The sequence below is a fragment of the Aotus nancymaae genome, unplaced genomic scaffold (assembly GCF_030222135.1).
Source record: "Aotus nancymaae isolate 86718 unplaced genomic scaffold, 86718_ANA_hifiasm-v0.15.2.pri h1tg000057l, whole genome shotgun sequence".
Lineage (NCBI taxonomy): Eukaryota > Metazoa > Chordata > Mammalia > Primates > Aotidae > Aotus > Aotus nancymaae.
Window position 1 is genome coordinate 25,598,023 of NW_026988471.1, and position 23,369 is coordinate 25,621,391.

Here is a 23,369-nt window from a genome sequence, read left to right on the forward strand (position 1 = left end):
TCTTTGGAGAATCCTGGTGGCAGCCACATCCTGTGAACCCATCAGCATCTGTGGTCTTCATCCACTGCCATTTACAGAACCAAACTGGGGTGCCTGGGGCTTTCGCTTCCACCCAGAGCCAGCCGGGAGCTCTGGAACTAGGCAGGGGCAGAGTCTGGCTGACACCTGGAGGGGAGAGAAGGTCTGGGAGAGCAGCTTGCTGGGGGCTTTGGGCTGCAGGCTTTCTCCCAAGCTGGCTCCAGGCCTCCCTGCCTTCTCGCCCACCCCCCGGACTCTCAGTTCTCTCTCTCCCACAGGCCTGCCACTTCCCTTGGGGCCCGGGGCCACCCTGCCCCGTAGAGACCCACTGCAGCAGCCTCAGGACCAAGGGCCAGTGCCTGGGGCTTTTGCTTCCACCTGAGCATGCTTGAAGCTCTGGAACTAGACACGGGCTGGTTCTGGCCGGTTTCTGGAGGGGAGGGAGGGCCTGGGAGAGCCGGCTTATGGGGGCTTTGGGCCCCAGGCCTTCTCCCAAGCAGCCTCCAGTCTTTCCTGCCTTCTCAGCCACCCCCCGACTCTCAGCTCTCTCCCTCCCCCCAGCCTGCTGCTTCCCCTGGGGCCCAGGATCGCCTGTTGAGGCTCCCGCAGCAGCCCCAGGCCATCTGCCCTGGCGTTAGAGACCCTTGCCTTCATTCAAAGAGGGCTCAGAGCTTTGGAGCTCAGCAGGGGTGTGGTCTGGCCGGCCCAGGGAGGGGAGAGAGGGCCTAAGAGAACCGGCTTGCTGGGGGCTTTGGGCCCCAGGCTTTCTCCCATGCCGCCTCCAGGCTTCCCTGATTTCTCATTCACCCCCTGACTCTCAGCTCTCCATCTGACATCTGGGGGGAAGAAGCGAGACCTGGAGAAGAAGGCGGACCTGCCGGTCTTCTTCATGACACCAGGATTGCTACAGAGGGAGCTGAGGTGGTGGAGCCTCCACCGAGTCACCAAGAGCCTGGACCATGGAAGCTGTCTCCATACCTTCACCCCTTAGGGAAAACCCGAAGGCCCTGGCCCTGCCCTATACACCAAGGCTGGTGTGAGGGTCCCCAGAGAAACCTGGATGTGGAGGCTGGAACAGCCACAGGAAGGAGGGAGGCAGGAAGACACGGGGTGGGCCTTCAGCAGGCCTGCTCTCCGGGGCAAATGTCACCTGCGATGCCACCCCAAAAATGAACAGTGGCACTGGGGACAAATGTAAATCACACACCCAGACGTTCTATGATTTTCTTTGTGCCCCTTACCAATAAAACTCTTGTGGAGTAGTTTGAAGGGCACAATGAGGGGAGAAGGAAGCTACCAGCTAGAGATTCAGGAGTAAACTGAACACAATACACACATACACATACACACACATACATGAACACATATATACACACATACACACAGATACATACACCCCCCACATACACACACATGTATACACATATACACATACATGCACACACATACATGAACACACATATATACACACAGATTCATACACACATACACATGCACACACACATACATATGCACATACACACATACATGCATACACACATACACATACATACACGTACACACATGCATACACATATATACACACACACATACACAAACACATACACAAACACACATATACATACACAAACACACATATACACACACATAAGCACACAATTATACACAGCATCCTAGGCAACCACGCTCAGCGCTGCCCACTGGAGAGCTCTTTCCTGGAGCCCCCACGGACCTGGGGTGCAGGGGAAATCCTTGGGGAGAGAGAGAGATCCTGGGGCCTCTTCGGCCGCTCGGGTTTCTGAGCCTGAGCCGTGGTGGAGCAGCTGCTTTGTGCATGGCCTCCTAAGTCAGGACCTGGCCTGTCCTTTGCAGTAGCGTCGTGTTTCAAGCTGGGTCACGGCAAGAGGGATCCCGCCAGGCCTCTCCAGCGAGTTTCTGCCTCCTTCACCCATCTGAGCCTCTCCACATCCCGCACGCAGCCAGGCAGAGAGCTGCGGTGCGCCAGGACAAGGGGCGGAGGTCACCCCGCAGAGTTCGTGGAGACAGGAGGCGCCTTTGGGGTGCGCCCCGTGGGGCTGCTGCGGGCGGGGACCGCCAGGAGGGCGCAGTGTCCGGGAACGCGAGGACCGCGGGGCCAGCTGGGGTTGCCAGGCGCGCCGTGGCCGTTGCCGGGTGACCCGCCGCTGTTTACCGCGGGGCGGAGCCGAGCGCCAGGCTCGCTGCACTCGCGCACCCACCATGGCCTCCCGCAGCGCGGGCACCCTACTGACCGAGTTCAATGCCGCCTATGTGCCCCCTGGCCTCATGCCCGGGTAAGACCTCTCCCCGCCCCCTTCCGCGAGCGCCCTCCTCTGTGGTCGAAACTCAGCCCCCTGTCCCCGGACTTTGGGGTTGAAGGAACTCCGAGGCGCCAATTTTCCACGCTACTGGGTGAGCGGGCTTCCTGAGGGTTTGCGGTCCCAGAGCAGGAATTGGGCGGGCACCGGCGGGGCCTCCCCAGATTCCCCTTCGTAGGAAGGCGCTCCCTGGTGATTGGGCACAGCCAGCAGGGGACAAGGGATCTTGCGTGGACATGCCGGGGAAGAGGGAGGAGATGGAGCTACGTGGAGTTTGGTGCTTGGAGACGCCCCAGGCGAGTAGCCTGCGGCGCTTAGAATGCAAGGAAAAGCAGGCCCCGCCGCCCGGCGCACACGGCCGGCACCCAGCACTGGGGCAAGGTGAGTCTTTGTTGGTGGAAGGCGGGAAGGATACCGGGTGGGTGCCCTCTCGAAGAGCCTGGCAAGGCCGGAAGAGCTGTAGTTACTGGGTAATGTGTGCAGTACCCACCCGACTTTGCGATCAGCCCCTTCACCGATCTCACTTTATCCTCCCAGAAGTTTTTCTTGGAAAGCTTCCTTGCCACTTGCCCTGAGCACTGACTTGCTTTTTAGCACTTCGAGATGATAGGTTACACCTACCTTTCTTTTCTCTGGATATTTGCATACTCCAAACATCAAACATGCAAGCCTGGCTGTTCGCCCCTGTTCTTTGGCTCTTTCTCCTACAGTGTCTGATGCTTCCACCCCGGACCTCCTCATCCAGGGTGTAAGGCTGTCTTTATCCCTCCTACCAGTCAGCACCCGTGCTGAGAGCAGGACTGGATTCTGAGATGCAACCTGCACAGTATCAGCAAATCTGTGTAGAATGAATGAATGATCCTAAGAACCCTTGTCTAAAAAAGACTGAAGGAATGAATGAAATGAGTCTCTTGAGGGTTCTGTAGGCAGGGTCTCCAAATGGGTGAAAATGCCCGGACGCTGTTTCCTGAAAATTGAGCAGATCGCAGCATGAAGAAAAGTGTATATGATATGCAGCTGGAATCGTGTTGAAGCAGAATAAGCTAGACACTGAAGTGCTGTGATGTTCAAATCTTTTCTGGACACTGCATGAGAAAGTAGCAACTAGGGGCTGGTGCTGCAGGTATTGGTTTGTTTGATTGTTTGTTTTTGAGACAAAGTCTCACTCTCATCACCCAGGCTGGAGTGCAATGGCATGATCTTGGCTCACTGCAACAACCCCTGCCTCAGTCTTCTGACTAGCTGGGATTAAGGCATGTGCCACCACACCCGGCTAACCTTTATATGTTTAGTAGAGATAGGGTTTCACCACGTTGGTCAGGATGGTCTCAAACTTCTGATCTCAGGCCATCCACCTGCCTTGGCCTCCCAAAGTGCTGGGATTACAGGTGTGAGCCGTCGCGCCTGGCCGGTGCTGTAGTTTTAATGAAACCTATTTGTGGATGCCACTTTTCTCTGGGCCTTGGAGAGGGCTCAAAGTCACTTGGGTTCCCATCAGGCAAAGCTGATTTACCAGGTCATGGTCGTTTCCTGAAGTCAAGCCAGGTGACTTAGTATTTGCCTGTTTTCCTCTATTTAAGGCATTCATTTGGGTCAGGGACATGCCAGGTGTTATGTTAGGAGGCTGAGAAGACAAAGACAAACAGGTGGGGGCTGCCCTCGTGTGGTGTAAACACGTAAGGTTTAGTTCAAATCCATTTTTGCAGCCTTGGATGGTGGTGTTGACATCACATTCTGGGTGTTTATCGTGAGGTTTGATTTTATACTTTGATTTTTTTTCTTAAGCCTCCCACAGTCTCCAGTTGGAAACTTTGCCGTAGTCTGACTCCTGGACATTTCCCATCTGAGGGGCAAGGCCTGGTGCTCCTGCAAACCCTGCCTTGCTGTTCCCCAACTCTGTCTGGAAGGGGTGGGAGCTGCAGGTTTCAGAAGCAGTCCCCTGGGTGCTTTCCTGTTCCTGCCACTTCTCTGCAGTTCCCTTGAGCGCCCATCCTGTGATTGATTTAGAAATGGTGATAAGAGAGTCCTGAATGAGGCCTCAAGCCTACACTGGGCTATTCTGAGCAGCTGAGCCCGTATCTGCTGCTTTCTCATCTGGATCTTTCTGGGAGGGATGTGTTCTCCTTAAAGATTCCCATCAGCGAGGAATGAATTGAGTCGTTTTGTCTCCAAATGTTACCTGATTGGCAATTCTGTTAACTTAATGAAAGAACCCAAGATCCCTGACCACACTTGGATAATTATTATTTTTGTGTGTCTGTTCAAACATGAATCACAGGATTTTAAAGCACAGCCAGTCTCTTCTGACACTCAAATACGCCCCTTACCTGCTTTATTCATACAGGCAGAGAATATTCATGCTGGTGTGGACCTCAGCGATCATGCAGCCCTGTCCCCTCCTGTTTCAGATGTGGTCACTGAGGTCTAGGGGCACCTGCCTGAGACCCACCCTGGTGATGGAAGTGCTGGGCTGGAGCCAAGTCCCTAATGCCTGGCAGTAACGCCGTGATCTCCTAAGTCTGAGTTCCAACTATGTGCAGGCACTGTGCTGGGTGCTTTACAACAGTTTCTTCTTGTTGTCCTTCCTCCACTTCTTCTCCTTCTTCCCCTTCCCCTTCCCCTTCCCCTTCCCCTCCTTCTCCTTCTCCTTCTCCTTCTCTTCTCCTTCTCCTCCTTCTCCTTCTCCTCCTCCTCCTCCTCCTTCTCCTTCTTCTTTTTGAGATGGAATCTTGCTCTGTTGCCCAGGCTGGAGTGCAGTGGTGCGATCTTGGCTCACTGCAACCTCTGCTTCCTGGGTTCAAGCAATTCTCCCTGCCTCAGCCTCCTGAGTAGCTGAGATTACAGGCACTTGCCATCATGCCCACCTAATTTTTGTATTTTTAGTATAGACAGGGTTTTGCCAAGATGGCCAGGCTGATCTCAAACTCCTGACCTCAGGTAATCCACCCATCTCAGCCTCCCAACGTGCTGGGATTACCGGCGTAAGCCACCGTGCCCAGCCTTTCTTCTTCTTTTTTAAAATCCTCACAACAACCCAGATGAGGAAGGAGCAGCTTGCCCAAAGTCATTCAGCAAGTTACCGAGTCTCATCTTTGTGACTTCAACACCCCAGCTCACCCCAAAATCTCCCCAACCCTCATGTGGCGTTTCACACTGCATCCCTCATTTAGCAGGGAGGGAATGGGGTCAACAGTAAGAGATGGACTCTGGAGCCAGCCTGCCTGGTAGGAATCCTGGCTCCATCACTTCCTTACCCTGAGCAGGTTATTTATCCCCTATGCCTCACCTACCTTATCTGTTCAGTGGGGATGATAATGGTGTGTAGGTTAAAGAGGTTTCAGTTAGTTCACATACCTGAAGCCTGGCACTTGATCATTGTTAGCTGTTCTCATTAGTTGGATTCCTACTGTGTTCAAGACCTGATTCTAGGCACCCCGGGGGAACATGAGACCATAACAAAGCTGATCTTCAGCCTTGCTGGCCAGGGCACTGCGTTTGGTCCCTTGCTGCTCCCGGGGACACAGCTCCTAGACACTTGCCACAGGCAGTGCCTGCCTGCGCCTGGCCCGGGTGCCATCCCTGCAGTGGGCAGGAGCTCTTAGGTCAGAGTCCCTGGGGTTTGAAGGGATTTGAAGGGATGAGATTGGCCACAGTGAGAATCTGAGTTTCCTGATTGCAGGTCAGATCTGGGTGGCATCCACTCCTCATTCTCTGTTTCTTGCCATGCCTCACCTGGCTCTCAGTGCAGACGCTTGGCCTGCACTGTGCTTTCATTCATGCCCAGGCTGCCACTGTGCCCCATCCCCACAGCTCCTGCCCAGCGGCTTTCACCGAGAGTGAGGCAGGAGGATTTGCCTCCCAGTCCCTCTCTCTGTTTGCCTAGGGTGGCAGCTGTGCCCACATCTGTCCCTGAGCTGGACCTCGGAGACCTCAGGGGCTTCTGGTCCTAAAATCAGTGCATTCTACACTTGCCATTGTCAGGAGAGTGGTCCCACAAAGGTGGCTGTGTCCCCATCCCCAGAAACCCTGTATGGCAAACATACACACAGTGGTGTGCTGGCAAATGTTTAACAACCAGTTCTCTGGAGGAAAAATGCTTTGGTTTGTAACATTCATTCGTATCTGTGGTATAAATACTCTCACCAAAACTGATTTCAAACTATCAACATAGTGTCCCTAATTGCAGAGTTGGGGAGGGAAGAATTCACAGCTGTGTACCATTTTATAATATTTCCACCCCACAGATACCGTGGACATGACAACCTCAAACACAGACGATAATAATGTGGTAAAATAATTAGGAAGTGAGGAATTTTGACAATTTATCTCCTTTGATTTTAATATAATCTGTTTTTCTTTCCTTTGAGGAAGAGTGTTACTCTGTCGTCCAGGTTTGAGTGCAGTGGCACAATCACAGCTCACTACAGCCTTGACCTCCTGGGCTCAAGTGATCCTCCCACTTCAGCCTCCTGAGTAGCTGGGACCACAGGTGTGCACGTGCCTCGCTAATTTCTGTATTTTTTGTAGAGACAGGGCTGCCCAGGCTGGTCTTGAACTCCTGGGCTCAAGCCATTTGCCTGTCTTGGCCTCCCAAAGTGCTGGGATTATAGGAGCCACCATGCCTGGCCTAATATAACATATTTAATTGTAATTTAATATAATTTGATATTTAATACTGACTTGTTCAATAACAGACTTAATAAATTCCCAAAAATTTAGAAGTTGATTCCCTTGAAGCCAGAAGGCACTGCCTGTAGCCTGCTGCGGCCTGCCCCTGTGATATGGCTTGACTGTGGCCCCACCCACATCTCGTCTTGAATTGTAGTTTCCATAATCCCCACATGTCACAGGAGGGACCAGGTGGAGATAATTGAATCATGGGGGCAGTTCCCCCATCCTGTTCTCGTGAGAGTTAGTTCTCACGAGATCGGATGGTTTTATAAGGGGCCCCCCCTTTGTTGGGCACCCATTTCTCTCTCCTGCAGCCATGTGAACAAGGACATGTTTGCTTCCTTCCACCGTGACTGTAAGTTTTCTGAGGCTTCCCCAGCCCTGCGGAACTGTGAGTCAATTCAACCTCTCTCCTTTATAAATTACCCAATCTTGGGCCGTTCTTTATAGCAGCGTGAGAACCACCCTGCCAGCTTCCTGGAGCCTGTGGTCTTACCCCTCAGGGAGAGAGGTCAGGCCAGGCTTGGGAAGGGAGGGTTCCAAAGCATTTGCATTTCTGAAGCCCCTTCCACTTCAACCCAGGCCCTGGCACAGGAGCTGCAGCCCTCCAGACAGGCATCTTGGGGTATGAAGCAAAGGCCATCTGCCCAGGAAGATGTAGGGGACCCTGTGTGTCCATTCATTGGTATTAGAATCTCCTGGGGAGCTTTAGCAATAACCTGTGCTCAGGCCCCATCTAGAGATTCTGATGGCATTGTCTGGGCTGGGCCTGGGCTTCAGGAGTGTTTAATCCTCCCAGGTAATTCTAAGATGTAACCAGGGACAAGAATGCTTGCCTGAGAATTTCTATGGCTCCTTGCAATGCAGAGCACTGTTGATAAACGGGCAGGTGTGGTCCTGTTTTCAAGCATTTGAAAGGAGGGACCTTCTCATGTGGAGCCTTCCGCCTGTGCCATTCTTCTTGGCACACCCCCGCCCCCAGGCTGAGAGGTCTGACTGAAGGCACAGCTACTTTCCTTGTTCAGTTCTCATCCCCAGCTGAGGGAGCAGATCATTGTCCCTGATTCAAGCCCAAAATACAGAAGCAGAAAGTAAATTCTACAGCCCCTCAATTATTCTTCTCCCTCTGGGCCCTGTCCTTGCAGGGAGCTTCCCTGTCTAGCCCCTCAGGAGGCAGCCTGATCTCAGAGGGCCTCATGCACTTAGGGGGGCCTCCAGCCACTCACCTGACTTTCTCTGCTGCAGTGTCTTCTCTTCCAGAGGATTCATAAGCCACGTAATTCCCCAGCCCCTTCCCAGGACCTCTGCCCCAAGGCCAGCCCCTATCCCTTTCCTTAAATTCACCTCTGAGCTGTTCAAGGACATTTCATAGGTAACTGATGCCTCTCAACCTTTAAGAACTGGGGAGCCTCCTAAGAACAGGGGATCAGGGGCTCCTGAAGACTTTGGCTGTGCAACAGGGACCCTCCTTCTCTCCATAAGAAAGACCAGCCCTTAAAAATGTGCTGCCGTTTGTCAATTTCACTCAACAGATATTTACAGAGCATCCACTGGGTGCGGGGAACGCCAAGCATGCCAATATGAGTACAGCAAAACCCTCCCTCCCCAGGGAGCTTCTAATTCATACAAAAAGAATATTCTAGTGGCTCAGATTATTGTGATATGCAAGAATGTGAACTGAGGCTGGTGCGGAAGCTCATGCCTGTAATCCCAGCGCCCTGGGAGGCCGAAGCAGAGGTCAGGAGTTCGAGACCAGCCTAGCCAACATGGCGAAACCCTATCTGTGCTAAAAATATAAAAATTAGCTGGGCGTGGTGGTGGGTACCTATAATCTTAGCTACTTGGAAGGCTGAGGCAGGGGGAATTGCTTGAACCCGGGAGGTGGACGTTGCAGTGAGGATCTCGCCACTGCACTCCAGCCTGGGCTACAGAGCAAGACTCTGTCTCAAAAAAAAAAAATGTGAATGGAGACATAGGAAAGGTGCAAAGGGCAAAGACGGTTCCATGGAGCGGACAGGCAGGGTCTATGGGCTGGGTCATGGAGGCTCCATGGGAAAGAGGACATTTGACATGGACCTTGAAGGATGGGTAAGATCACAATGGGGGAGGGGAGGAGAGCAGAGCCTTCTGGGTGGAGGGTGTGGCTTGAGAAAAAAAATGGTGTGGAGGTGCCAGAAGGATGTTCTTTCAAAGCAGCAAGTGGCCTCTTCGACTGGGTTGGGAAAGCTGTGATATGACGGGGGATGATGCGGCTGGGAAGACTTCCCGCAGAGCCCCTGGCGGGGAGGGGCTGACCCCTGGACCCGCTTGTGCTTCGTGTCACAGGCAATGGGGAGCCCTCGAAGGGTTTTGTCCTGGGGAGGGATCTGATCAGAACCGTCCTCAGTAGGAGGCATTGTGGAGGAGAGGAGAGAGGATGCGCTGTGGAATGGGGGCGTGCCAAATAGTCGCTAGTTAATTAGTTAATAAGGCTGATCATGGGATCCCCGATGGCTCGTGGTAATTAGTTTTAATGTTGGCTCTAGGGCCAAGCAGTGCTACTAAGAGGCAGGGAAGGGACTGCTCCTTTTACACACAGTAACCTACAGTGGGCCTTAGAATTCACATGTGACCATTGCCCAGGGGCCCGGCCTGGCACAGTCTCCTGGCTTATGTGGTGTACTGATAGATGGAGGGATGGGGTGGTGGACTGGGGCAGATGAAGGGGTTGAAGAGGAGGTGTGGTGGTGGCACCAGCCAACACAGCAGATGCTGCCATCGGGACCCCTTGATGCCCTGTTACAAAACTTGCCATTCCCCTCTGTTCCTCCCTACCTTGGCCTGCCATAGACCAGCACAAACAGGACTGCAGAAGGCTCCACCATGGAGCTCAAGGTATGCTCAAAGGAATACAAAAGCAGGTGCATACAAAGGACACAGACCTAGCTTGCCCAGCTCTGTGCCAAGCTCAAGAGTTTCTCCTTATGTGTATATTCAGACGAGATGGGGCGCATTCAGGGTGGTATGGCTGTAGAGCTTATGTGTCTATTCAGATAAAAGTCTAGATGGAGGAGTGGATGGATGGATGGATAGAAAGACAGACAAAAGCAGCTTTATTAAAATATAATCATACCATATTTACTATTTTAAAATGAAATGCATGAAATTGAATGTTAATAGAACTTAACTGAAGAACTTAACTGCCCACCACCACGCCAGCTAATTTTTGTATCTTTAGCCCACTGAGTGCTAAAGAATGTGAAACTGCACATGTGTGCAAATGTGCACTCACACACGCACACACACACCTGCCTGAGCAGCAAGCCCTGAATGGAATCCAGGCAGAACTTAGGAGGATTGCGGAGGAGAGGGCTTCTATTCTATTAGGATGCAAATATCTTGGCATTCAGAGAAGGTGGAGAAGCAGGGAGCAGAGGAGTATGGCAGAGAGCTTGGGGGCGAAGAGAAGAATCACGAGAACACATCATTTTTCTATGGCTCCTTTCTTTGGAGGAGCCCAACGCCCCTGTGGGCGGGATGCTTCGTGCCAACGTGTGCTCTGCTGATCAGAGCCACGCTCCTCTTAAATCAGGACTCCAGGGCATGGTGCCCCCAGAGTTTCTGGAATTCTGCCTCCTCCAGTAAACATTTGTTGAGCACTTGTCATGTGCCAGCTGCCAGGGATAAAGAACACAGATCAGCAGAAAGGACAAGTTCATTCGGGTCTGAGTGTGGACTTAAGGATGACAGTCCTCCCAGAGAGGCAGGTGCTGGGTATAGTGTGTGCAGTCAGGGGAGGCAGCAGAGGGCACTGGCTCCTTAGGAGTGGGCAGCAGATCCCCAGGTGGGCAAGAGGAGAAATGCATCCCAGCAGAGGAACTCCGTGCAAAGGCCCAGAGGCCTGAAGAGCACGTGGGGCCCTGGAGACTATAAGTAATGCTGCTGGGGCCCAGAGCACCTACAGGGAAGTGATGGGGGAGAGGAAGGATGGCTCTGGTGCTGTGTGGACAGCAGGCTGGAGGGAGTGATACTTGGTCCAGGAGACCAGGGAAGAGATTGGAGATTGTCTAGGCAAGCAATGAGGGAGGCTTACAGCAGTGGGACAGAGGAGGGCCGCAGGCCAGTGGCAAAGGAGGGGCCTAAGCAGGACTTAGGGAGAGGTCAGATGTGGAGGGTGATGGAGAAGGGAGGACTTAGGGCCATCGAGTCCCAGTTTCTGGCCTAAATGGAAGCTGGAGGGAGCAGGGATATACAGGAGGAAGAGAGTTTCAGTGGCGCTGAGTCTGGCGGGGTGGGGGGAGCCCTGTGTGGGCAGCCAGGCATGTGGATCCATTGCTAGGAGAATGGTAGAGGCTGAAGACTCAGATCTGGCTGTCACTGACATACAGGACACATTGGAAGTCTAACACAGATGAGATCTCCCAGAAGGAATGGGTCCCTGAAAAGAGAAGAGGACCCTGGGGCAACACCATCACCTGGAGGAGGAGCCAGACCCAGGGGCTCTCCTCAAAGCCTCCCCGCAGTGGAAACTGCTCACGGAGCTCCTGTGGTACCCACCCTGGGAATGGCCTTCCCTCCTCGTGGTTGACAGCACTAGAGCCTTGACCGTGGTCACACGAGTTGGAGCTGGTCGCACCCAGGCCAGCTCAGCATGGCCCCTGACACATGCAGCCCATGACTCAGTAAACACCGAGCGAAGACTGGGCTCAGGGAAGGCAGGCGAGCACCGTGGGTCTTTGTGTTCCCAGCACTTAGTGTGGGCCAGCACACAGCGGGTTCCCGATAAATTAATGTTTGACGCCATCTGACTCTGTTTTTAAAAAACGATGTGTGTACAAAGGAGAAAGCAACACCAAGCACTCTGAATTATCTAATTATCTAGGGTGAACATTTGGTGAATTGTATTCAGAGTTTCTCCTTACATGTATATTCAGACAAGATCAGGCGTGTTCAGGGTGGTATGGCCGTAGACCTTATGTGTCTATTCAGATAAGAGACTAGATGGAGGATTGGATGGCTGGCTGACAGAAAGACGGACAAAAGCAGCTTTATTAAAATATAATCATACCGTATTTGCTATTTTTAAATGAAATGCATAAAATTGAATTTTAATAGAACATAACCGAAGAGAAAGAAACTGAAGTAAAACGGAAGAAGAGGTAGATTTGAGATAAATGTTAATTAATCACAAGAAATATTACTATAAAAAGATCCCTTTATAGGAGAGAGAGCGGGGATAAAAACCCTCAAAGGGCTAGAGTCATTATGTTGTACTTTTTTCTGATGACATATTTCAATTTTAGATACCATAGGTTGACTCTGATTTAAAGAGATTCTTGGTAAGCGCACCCCCATCTCCCCTCCACCCACCCCCCAATTTTGGTTGCTGAAATTAGTTTGACTTTGACAGGTTGTATAACATTTACATTCCGTTCTGTAACCAGCATTCACCTAGTTGCTATTCTTGGTTCTGCACTTAAATAGATTTGAAGCTCACCACCACTCACTCTAACACAGGTTCTACATCACCGAGTTGTTTTTTTTTCTTTTGAATCATCTCTTGGTTGGCAGGATTTTGTCACTGAACATGACTTTCAAGAAGAGCTCGTGAGTGCTTTAGTTGCAGAGCCCTTTCATGCTGGGAGAGGGTGGCTTTGTCCTCCGCCATCCCCTGGCTGGTGTGGTATTCTTGGGTCACACTCTCTTCCCTGCAGAATGCTGTGGCTATCTTCCTTTGCCTTTTATTCTTTCACTTCATCTTTTTGCTGGGATTGGCAGCACCTGGTGACCAGCATCTTACATTCCCTACATTCTGAACCATTTGAGAAAGATGAAAGAGGAATGCTGCTGTTAGAGAATGGGGCGAACACAGCCTCAGAACAGGACAGGCAGGGCTGCGCTGGGGCCAGCTTCCTTCCCACGGGCAGAATCTGTCCATCTAAAACCTAAGGCCCAGAGGGGCGAGCAGGAGGAGGGAGGGGAGGGGCGGGCTGTGGGCTGTCAGTGTTTCCCGTCAACTCACCACCCAGCTGTTACTCCACCTCCAGTGCACGAGAGCACGTGGGGCTGGGAGGTGGTTTTGGGTAGGAGGAGCCTCCCCTCCACATGGGAGGAGCCATCAGGGTAGAGGAGGCAGCATCTCCCCATCACTTGCCTTTGACATCTTAATTTATGGAATCTATATCTTCATTAAGCTTCATCTACAGCACAAAGTGCTCTCAGGAACTTGCTTGCACGTCTCAGGTTAGGTTTTCTTCCAGACAAGTTTCTTCACCCATGCAAATGTTGCAGAGGGACAGTGTGAGCCGAGGACGCTGGATTTGGCAACAGCATGATCTGATACGACCTTAATTTAGATGTAGAGGTGCACGTTTCAGTGGTGGGTCTGAAGGCAGGCTGAGGGAGGTCAAGGAAAGGATGAGGGTTGAGAAATCAGGGAGAAGGTGCAGCGGATTCCTTAGTGAGCTCAAGCAGGAGGGTAAGGGAGCGGGCCATCTGTGAGAGGGAACCTGCAATCTGGCCTTCCTCTTTGCCGTCTTTGATGTCTCCTCTCTTAGCTGCTTCCCCTCCGCCTATAAACATGCACCAGACTTTACTGTGGAAGTCTACAGTCTAGGAACCACCGCTCATGCCCACTTACAGGCAGAGGGGAAGGAGGCAAGAGAGGGGGGACATTCAAGATGACGGAAGAAGGGCAGAGGCAGAAAGAGACAGGGAGAGGCAGATGGGACAGTGAGGCCTTGGGTGAAGCCGGAGCAGGAGCTCCAGACCCAGGAGCAATGCCCAGGCAGGGAGGAGGACTCTGTCTCCTGAAGCAGCCAAGGTGACCACACAGCCTCACAGGAGAGACAGCAAGGCCCTCACCAATTCCTCCATCTTCCCAGTTCCGGAGGAGAACTGGCCTCCGTGCGGGACTCAGGGGACCGAGGAGGGAGGGCTGAGGTAGGTGAAGAGTCAGGATCACCAGGGTCATGGTGTCAAGGGGGGCGCCTCTGTGGCATCCAGGGCTGTGAGTAATGAGGCTGGAGAGGGGCCTGTGCAGCTGGGTGGAGCCTCTCCCCTCTATGGCCTCATCGCGGCTCTGGCCCAGCCAACACCCGGTGCCATGAGACTCTAGGGAGGCACAGCTATTGAGGGCTTTGGGACCAGGAGCCAGGGAAGGACCCACTTTGTGCAACCTTCCCTAGAGTGGCCAGGTCTGTCAGCAGTCACTCTGCTGTGCTTCCTTGCCTTTTTCCTGAAGACAAAAAGAAGGAAACCATGCCTTGCTATCTAATTCCAGGCAGCACTCATCCTATGGGTGAGGAGACTGAGGCCCAAGGCACAGGGAAACACCCCAGAAGAGGCGAGAGTGGGGGATGGAGTTACATCTAGACGGCTGCGATGGCTCTGCCGGACTGGGGTGTAGGGTAGCTGATGAGGCTGGAGAGCTAGGACAGGGTCAGATCACAGGTGGATTCCAATGCCACACCAAGGGCTTGACTCCAGAAAGTTCAGTCTGCTGGAAGGGTGGAGAGTGGATTGCAGAGGCGGAGGTCTGGGTGCAGTTACAACAGTGAGGTTGTTATGACCACAGTCCAGGTACCAGGGCGCACGGCTGGGCTCAGGAGGTGCAGATGGAGCTACAGGACTTGGTAACTGACTAGCTGTGTGGGAGGTGGATGCCTCCGTTTCTTACTTGGACAGCTAGCGGGTACTTTTCATACAGATGAGACCAGACTGTCAGGGAAGGTTGGGGTGGGAGATCGAGCCAGGGAGACATCCGAGAGAAATGTCTGGTGTGCAATTGTACATAGCAGTCCAGGCTAGAGCTGTGGACCGGGGCCATCTGCATACAGGAGGTGGCTATGGCCATGGCATGGCCGCCACCACCCAAGACAGACCCCGGAGGTTCATCAAGGATCTCCAGAAGTGGGCAAAGGAGAAGGCTCACGAAGGTGTGCTCAGAGATGTCGGTGAAAGCAACAGAAAGGAGCAAAGGTGTTGTCCAAACCAAGAACAGTGTTTCAGGAAGGGAGAGGCGGGTGATGCCCCGTACTGCCGGAAGCCCCAGCAAAACAGAGCGTGCCCACCGACCCGCAGCAGCGAGGGCACAGGTGGCCTTGGGAAGAGTGATTTCGAGGGCTCATGAGGCGGAAGTCAGACCCCAGAGAGTGAGCGTGCAGGGGAGCGCAGCGGCATGATGTATGGGAAGCTTCCGCATTGGCTGACAGTCGGGTGCCCGTACTCTCTGGGTGTTGTTGACTTTCTTTGTCAACACAAGTGTTTAGCTTTTGGAGCGAGTCTTATTTAACCAAAGATCTCCAGAGTGCCTGTGTCACTAAAGCCTCCCCTTGCCCATCACCTGTCCCTCTCACAGAAGCTCCTTGGTCACAGAAGGTGAAAGAGCTCCTTCCTTGTAGGTTCTCGGAGCTCCAGAACCTTGGTCAGGGTCTCCAGGCTGCCTGAGTAGCACGTTGGGAGGCCGCTGTGCTGGGAGCCCGCTGTGCTGGGAGCCAGGCTGCCGCATTCTGAATCCAGGCCTTGCTACACCACATCTCCCACCCATGGCCGCTCACTGGCTGGGCCCCCACCGGCTTCTCACACTCCCCTTACTCTTTCATGAGATAACTGCAGAACGTGGGAACCAGAGGAGGCCTCTGCATCTTCAGGCCAATACCCGAGCAAACGTGGGCCCCTGGAGGGACAGCAATTTGCCTGCAGCGTTGCCCGAGGGGTACCCGGTGTTCTGGCCCCTGTGTAAGCCCCTGGTCTGGAGAGAGGAGCATCTAGGCAAAGACCTCTGTGGGGAGGGAGAGGCCCAGAGCCCCTTGAACTTGGTTGGCCTTCCCAAGTCCTGAGCAGGTCAGTGCACCTTGGGAGGCCTCTCAGGGCTGGAGATGGCCATTGGGCTCCCCTGACTTGCCCTTCATTTTTTTTCTTAATTATTATTATGTTTTTGTAGAGAGACAGAGTCTCACTATGTTGCCCAGGCTGGTCTCAGAGCTCCTGGGCTCAAGTGATCCTCCCACCTCAGCTTCCCGATGTGCTGGGATTACAGGCGTGAGCCACTGCACCCTCCACTTTTAAGGGCCTTTCTGGGAACAGGCCCGGGGCCCTTCATTGATCTGTGGCCCTGCCACCCCCACCGCGATTGCAGGTACCAAGGCCACGTCCCCTGTGTGGCCTTCTCCTTTGGCTCTCCCTATGGCACCACCACCCTCAAATACTTCCAGGACCACCACAACACAGCCATGGAGAAGAGCCACACTCCCTTCAGCCAAGGCGGCCACTTCCCGACCCTCTTCTCCACCAACCCCCACCTTCTGCTGATGTTGCGCACGAGCACCCGGGACCGCTGGCTGCACAAGCCCAGCTACACCCGCTTCAACCTGGACAGCCACCGCTCCACAGAGCTCATGCACTTCTATGAGGTAAGCTGCGCCAGCTGCACTGGGGCCTCCCCTCTCGCTCATCTGCCCTGACACGGGAGGGAGTGGTAGCTGGGGGCTGGGGGTGGGGGGAGACCTCGCACCTGCCACAGTGTCTTGATTTCCTTTCTCAGAGCCCCAGAGCCAGCAGGGAGCATGGTGGGTTTAGCTAAATGGAGTGGGGAGTCTCAGGACTTTGTCCGCCCCACTCCCCGATCTCCTCCCATCTCCCGGGGCTTCAGGGCCTCCTCTTCCTGCTCACTCCCACTGCCAGTGGAGCTAGGGGTCTCTAGGGGGGCTCCTGCCCTTACCTTCTGCCCCCCAGAGTCTCTTGGGTCTGTGGAATGCCATATATTTTCTAGGTGAGTAAAAGGTCTAAGATCCACCCTCCCCTCTGATGAATCGCACACGAGCAAAGGCCCCACTAGAGCCCCCGACCCCAGGTCCAGCCCACAGTGTTTATCCACCTGTGTCCTGGAGTCCGCTCACCCCTCCCTGCCCTGCAGCCCCTCCAGGGGCTGTGCCCTGAGTCACCCTCAGCCCCAGGCTGGGTGAGACTGCCCTGCAAGGAGCAAGCCCGAGGAAGGGGACCCGCCCACACCTCTGTTCTCGTCCCGCTGTCCGGGCTGATAAAGGCTCCCTGGATGTGGTTCAGACGCCTCCCCACAGACCACAGGTGCACAGCAGCCTGAGCTGGCCCTTATGACCTTGGCGGGGATGAGGGTTCATTCTTTCCTGTGTTCCAAAAACCTTATTCTCCCCATCACCTTCTCTCGCAAGCATCCCCCTCTAGCCTGACTGCAAGGACACAGGTATGTCCTGGCCCCAGGGCAGATAACTTGTATTCATAAGACAGCTTCCTCTGGGGAGGAGGAGGCCAATGCCACCAGCCTCTGAGACAGATGTGACCATCTCAGGGTCTGTGAAAACTTCTGCCTTCTTCTGGGCTCCCACACAGAACATGCCCTGTACAGAGGGGAAGGAGAGGAAGGAGCAAACACAGGCCAGGCGGACAAGGAGCCTGTGTGCACAGCAGGTGTGGGGATGCCTGTGGGTCTGGGTTTTTGTACTTGGTCTTAGCTGATTCCTTGTCTCCGTTTACTCTCCACAGCAAAGCTGGTCAGGTGGGTGTCATCATTCCCATTAGGTAGATGAGAAATCGAGGCTCAGTGAGGATACCCAGTGGGTTGGCAATTTAGCTGGGGCCCCAGCAATGCCGGGACTCCTCCAGGGGCATTCGGGGAGGTAGTCCCCAACCCTGCCCAGGTGCAGCAAGGCATGGGCTGCAGGTGCCTGGGGTCATTCCTGCACACTAACAACCTGTCACCTCTTCCTCGATTGAACCATAGATGGTCCAGGGGCATCGGAAGTACTATCAAGACAAGACGGGCATGGTGCCTCGAGTCGCCTCCTTTGTGCTGCCTGTGAGGGAGCCGGAACGGTACCCCCTCCCCACAGTCCTGTGAGTGACCACCTCCTTCATCCACGCAGTCAACAAACGCACGCAGCCCAGGGGGCACCTGCTCTCAGCCAGGCATGCAAAGCACACAGACTGAGAAATGAGTTGAGGATCTCACCCTAAAACATGCAGTGCAGAGAGTGATGGTGACAGACCAAGGGCATTGGCAGCCTCAGGGGGGATGCTGGTAGCCTGAATAGGTGAATCTGGGAGTGCTTTCCCAGCCAGATGCATTGGGAGTTTGGGAGAAAACTGTAATCGTTTAGCTTGGCGGGCCTGAATCTGCGGACTGCTGCCCTGCAGAGGCAGCCTGGCAGCTACACTAGTCCAAACGTGGGTGCTGATGCAGTGAGCAGTAAGGAGCTGCTGCTCTCTGGTGGCCAGACAGGGCACTACACTGAGGAATCCCTCCCCACCCTGCTACCCTCCCAGCCCTGTCTACATTAGGAAAATGTTCTCCTAAGGACTCTCTGTCCATCTAACAAAATAGAAAAGTGCCTTGCCTCCTGCCCCTCACTGCTTTTATCTAGGAGAGCTCCTTTCTCCAGGGAAGGCCCATTCTGCCCTGAAAGATGACTTGGATACTGTAGTTTCTGTGCTGTCTCCTTCCTGAAGCGCAGGCAGGGGGACCACTGTCCACACAAGGTGTCCTGGAGATGGGGTAGCATGGTGGCTGGTGCCTGGCCTGGGAGATCAGTGGATAGAGCTTGGGATTTAGCTCCATGCCAACCACTGCCTGATTGCCTCAGAGTCCTGAGATTCACCATCATCCATACTGATAAAGCAGCATCTGTTTCCATAAGCTTAATGGTTTTTAAAGAAACAGACTTCACTGCCTCTAAAAGTTCCTTTCTGCAAGATAGACGGCATCATTTTACAAAAAGGGAACCTGAGGCTCAGTGGTCGCCTAGGGAACTTGTGCTGCGTGGCCTCGCTGATTGGAGGCAGAGCTTGGAAAGGAAGCAGCATCTCCCATCACCAACTCTGGGACTCAGGGGGCTCTCTCCAAACGTGGGATGGCTCTAAGCCAGTCCATCCCTGGAATAGGGTGGGACTCTTTTGGAGAGAGGTATCCTCTTGAGACTTCTCTGGCCAGGATCCACCCCCGATCCCCATCACTGTGGGGAGAGTGGGACACCCCAACTCTGTTCCTTCTCCAAATTCCTTGGCCACTTGCTCTGCTGCTGACAGTTTCACAACCAATGCAAAGGACCAACCAGGTGGTTGGGGAAAGAGGGTCAGTGACTGGCCTGGGGCGAGCCCCTCCCGTCCTGGAGTCCCCCGAATCAGCACCGTCATCATGTCTTAGAATATTTGTTGTGTGTTTACTCCTCGTCCAGAGCTTTACATGTGTTATTGTATTTCTTCCTCAAGTCAAAGCTAAGAGGGGGATACCACCACTGGGCCATTCTTCTAGCAGGAGTTAGAGCCAGAGTCCATCCCAGGTCGGTCTGACACACAAGGCCTCAATCTTAACCACTGTGCCATTATATAAATATAGGTTATTCCCACCCTAAGTCCAGGGGGACTTATCAGGGTTAAACTGACGAGTAGCCAGCAGGCCAGCATAAGCTGGAGAGTGGGCACGTGGGGCTCTGGGTGGGCATGTATCACCCTCCTTCCCTGGCACACTGCATAACACCAGTCCCATCCTCACCCCTAGGCCTCCTCTGAGCCCGAAGAAGAAGTGGCACCTTTTAAGACTAGCTCCTGAGAACCTGAAGACCTACCAGACCTTCCCATCAGGGAAGAGGGTCTCTCCCCAAGAGCGGAAAAAGAGAGACTGCTACTTCGAGTTCAGAGCATGAGACCAGGTGCCTGATGCCTGAGATCCTGGGCCGTGACCAGCCCGGCTTGCTTGGAATAAAATATTTAGCATGACCATCCTTTTCACCTCTCCCCTGGATCCCAGGGACACTCGGCCACAGTAGAAAATGCCCCTGAAGGTCACGCAGCTAAGGGCCTGCAGAGAGCTCAGCCCCAGGGACTCAAGCAGAGGAAAAGCAGTGTCCAGCTACCTGGCAGGTCCACCTACCTTCTCCCCGAAGTGGGGCAAGTAGAATTGAGGACCGTAGGGTTCCCAAGTCTTAGTGGCAGTTCACTCAGGTACAGAGACCTCCCACCTGATTCATTGGTATCAGCAAGGACACCCAATTACCCCGATCTGAGAATGAAGGGGACGTGGCCCCAGCACAATTGCTCTGGGTGTGATAGGAAAGGAATTTTCATCGGAGCCCTGATTTGGCATTGTTTGGTCCACACGATCACTTGTGAGGGAGGTGTTATCTCCTCTTTACCGATAAGGACACTGAGGCTTGGAGCAGGTGAGAATGTTGCCCAAGCTCACCCAGCAGGAAGTAACACAACCAGAATTTGAATCCAGGTCTTTCTGACTCCCAAGCCCCGGTTTTCCCATGACACAGCCCGCTTGTGGTCCATGTGGAGACTGAGGGGCAGGCAGGACACAGACCTGGGGATCCTGAAGGCCCCTGTGGAGGGTGAAGCCTGGGAGAAGCTGTGAGCAGCAGGCACCTCCTGCATTCTGCCCAGGCTGGCTTGGACGGGTGGATGTGGCATCCACCCCTGAAGCTGTTTCTAGAAGAGGATGGGAGGGAATGACTGAGGACCAGGCCACTCTTCCAGGAATACCTATGTTTTGGGGCCCCAGGCCAGAAGTAGATGCTGGGCATGGGTGCTGAGGCCACAGGCCTGGGGTGGTCTTTGAGGTCTGGAGGGTCTGCTCCCACCCGGCTGCTGCTTCTCACAGCCCGGGAGGCTTCTGCCTGCTGGGGCAGGGGCAGGACGTGGGTGAGAGCCCCTCAGTGGCAGGATTTGGGGTGGGGACCTCAGGCCAGAGTAGAGACCTTCTCCAACATTCCAGCACCTCTTGGATTTGATCAAGGGCACTCCATGAAGCAACAAGGCCCTTATTGCCCTTGAGTGGGTGAGTCAGGACCTAACGGCAAGGGGAACACAGCCAGGTTCAAGGGCGCCTGGGGCTGAAACAGCCCCTCCTCTGTAGCCAGCAATAGACACCTCCCCCAGGACAGTGTAAGTACGATAAACCCTATGAGGGGCTTCTTCTGTGCCTCCAAGTCCCTGACGAGCTGGGCCCCAAAGACTCTCTGTGGAGGCCAATTTCATTCCAGGGCTTGGCTGAATAGCAAAGCAAATAAACTCTGATTGCTGGTTCCACAATCAGGGCCAAGACGCCTTCTCCCTCGGAAGGGGAGTGGGGAGCCGGGCGCCGGCTGGAATGGCTGCTATGTGCAGCTCAGGGCTGCGAGGTGCTGGGGGTCGGGGGTTCCGATGAAGGGAGGGAAGAGCATGTATCTTTCTAGGGACCTTCATCCCATTTGGCCTGGTCCCCTGCTATGACATGGGTTGAAATTTGAACTCTTCTCTCAAAACGATCGCCCCCACAGCCTGCTTGAACTGGAATGGGCAGTTCTTAATTAAAAGTATGTGTGTGCTCCTGCATTTCAAAAGTGATGATCTGATGGGCTACGGAAAAGGGTTTTTATTTTATCTAATAAACAATATTCTAGAGGTGAGGGTGGGCCCAGGACAAAGTCATACTCGAAACCAGCTCCCTCCAGTGCTGGAGGGGGCTCAATTCCGGTGTTCTCCCTCGAGGCTGCCACGCCAGGTGTTTGCAGCCACATCAGCATCCCCAGAAGTGAATCCGAAAGGAGCTGAAAGAAAGAACTTTGTGACAAAGCAGAGACACCTGGTGCACGGCACAGAGCGAGCGTGGAGGGCCGAGGGGAGGCAGAGACGTCGGCACAGAGGGACCCAGCGGCCCCGGGCTCCTGTCCTGGTGCTGGCTGAGGTCTAGCTCTTTGTTCTGTTTTCCTTGGTCTGTAAAAGCACCTTGAGTGAGCACACTCCAAATCAGCATGCCTCTGAGACCGGGGGGCAGAGTCGCGCCCAGGAGCAGGAGACGCCAGCCCTCAGACTCCAGCTCCCCCCGGCTCTTCCTCCATGGCACGCCCTGCTTCCAGGGGGCACGCGTCTCCCAAAACCAGCAGAACCCCAAAAAGACTTCATCATGGCCAGGGAGATCTGGAGATGGCCAATCTTCTCAGGGACGTTTGGGCCACAGAAGACCCTTCAGCCACCCCACCCGCTCTAAGAAATGGAATTGGGTGCTTCTCTCATTGTCTGTTTTCTTCTATGAGCTCCACCACCAGCATCTTCAGATCCTGCCTGCAAAGCCCCAACTCCCAGTGGGCTGCTGGAGGCAGTGGGGTCGTCCAGGAGCCCAGTAGGCCTCAGGAGAAGCACAGAGGTGTGCCGCCTGGCGCAGGGAATGCTCTGAGGTTGGAGGTGTGACGTCATTCTCAAAGCCTGGAATCCAATCCCCACTTCTGCCTTTTAATACCCCAGGGTTACCCACTTCTCAGAAGCTCCAGTTTTGCTGATTCTGAAAGAATCTGCAAAATCTCCTGGAAACTCATGACCTCCTTGGGAAGACAGATGTCCCATGGACTGAGGGGAGACTGGGGGGCCCTTCCTGCCCCCCCCACTCTTCTGGGCTGTCCCGCCCCTCAAGAATGCCTTACTTCATGAAATCCGGAGACTTGGCCATTGCATGTTCAAACTCTGAGAAGGACAGCATGTTGTCATTGTCCAGATCCGACTCCCTCAGGACCTGGCCGGGGAGCACAGAAGGTGGCTGAGTGGGACCTGGTGCCAGGCAGTGAGGTGAGGCAGGGGGTGGAGGGGGAGAGCCACATGCCAGGGGCTGCCAGATGCCAGGGGCTCTGCCACGTGCTTAACACTCGTCTCCTGGGTCCCCTGACCCCACAGAGATGAGGTTACACGCACCAAGGCTGGGAACCCTGCAGGCTGCCTCTCTCACTCTTTGGGGGCTTCAGCCCCAGCCTGGCAGTGAGAGAATAAGAGTACCCCCAACCTGCCCCTCCAATCAGTAACACGGGGGCCCAGGCAGGCCAGGAAGCGGTGGGGACTCCCTCAACAGTGCTCATGATTTCATCTTCCTTCTAGCCCCATCGAGACTGGAAACGCTGGAGGCTTGTCATGTTCTGAAAGCCGAGGTGCAGGCCCTGACTTGAGTTTGCGGGGCCATCCTCATATCTGTCACTCCTGGACACCTGGGCATTGTGTCACGCTGTGACAGTGTGGGGAGGAGATGTTGAGATAGGTCCCTGTAAGGCTGAGCTGCTGTTGGCCAGCCACCGGCAGTCCCTGCCATGTAGGGAGGCCCCTTGAGTGGGTGGGTCTGGCGCAGTGTTCTGGGGACCCTGGGCAGGTCTTGGAGGAAGGATGGAAAGTCAAAGGGCGGTTGCCTCCAGCTGTGTGCCCATTCCCCAGAGCACCCTGAGCTGCCTCCTATCCCCTTGGCAGCCCCCAGGGAATGTGTATACCAAAGGCCAATGTGTCATTTGCCTGGCCCTGGGTCTCCTCCCAAGAGGGTGGCCTGACATCCAGTGGCTTTGGGTGGCAACATGGCCCCTATCCCCAGCCCCAACC

The 23,369-nt window shown here is 54.2% G+C and overlaps 2 protein-coding genes across 2 annotated transcripts in view; one reads left to right on the forward strand and one right to left on the reverse strand.

The window, feature by feature from the left end:
• The first annotated feature begins 2,230 nt into the window (after positions 1-2,230).
• CIMIP2C (ciliary microtubule inner protein 2C) lies at positions 2,231-19,754 on the forward strand. Its single transcript, XM_012475349.3, has 4 exons — positions 2,231-2,330; positions 16,144-16,417; positions 17,764-17,876; positions 19,537-19,754. The coding sequence occupies exons 1-4, from the start codon at positions 2,257-2,259 to the stop codon at positions 19,679-19,681; spliced, it is 606 nt and encodes a 201-aa protein (XP_012330772.2). The 5' UTR covers positions 2,231-2,256; the 3' UTR covers positions 19,682-19,754.
• Positions 19,755-21,378: 1,624 nt separating this feature from the next.
• CIB4 (calcium and integrin binding family member 4) overlaps positions 21,379-23,369 on the reverse strand; it is a 64,982-nt gene continuing 62,991 nt past the window's right edge. Inside the window, exons 6-7 of the mRNA XM_012475348.3 lie at positions 22,439-22,527; positions 21,379-21,568 (exon numbers count right to left, since the gene is read on the reverse strand). Coding sequence (XP_012330771.1) covers positions 21,538-21,568; positions 22,439-22,527 — 120 coding nt within the window. The 3' untranslated portion in view covers positions 21,379-21,537. The remainder of the gene's footprint in view (positions 21,569-22,438; positions 22,528-23,369) is intronic.

Coding starts and splice junctions, on each gene's coding strand:
- CIMIP2C (XM_012475349.3), top strand. CDS start 2,257: ATGGCCTCCCGCAGCGCGGGCACCCTACTGACCGAGTTCAATGCCGCC. Junction 2,331..16,143: donor CCCCCTGGCCTCATGCCCGG/GTAAGACCTCTC, acceptor CCGCGATTGCAG/GTACCAAGGCCACGTCCCCT. Junction 16,418..17,763: donor AGCTCATGCACTTCTATGAG/GTAAGCTGCGCC, acceptor ATTGAACCATAG/ATGGTCCAGGGGCATCGGAA.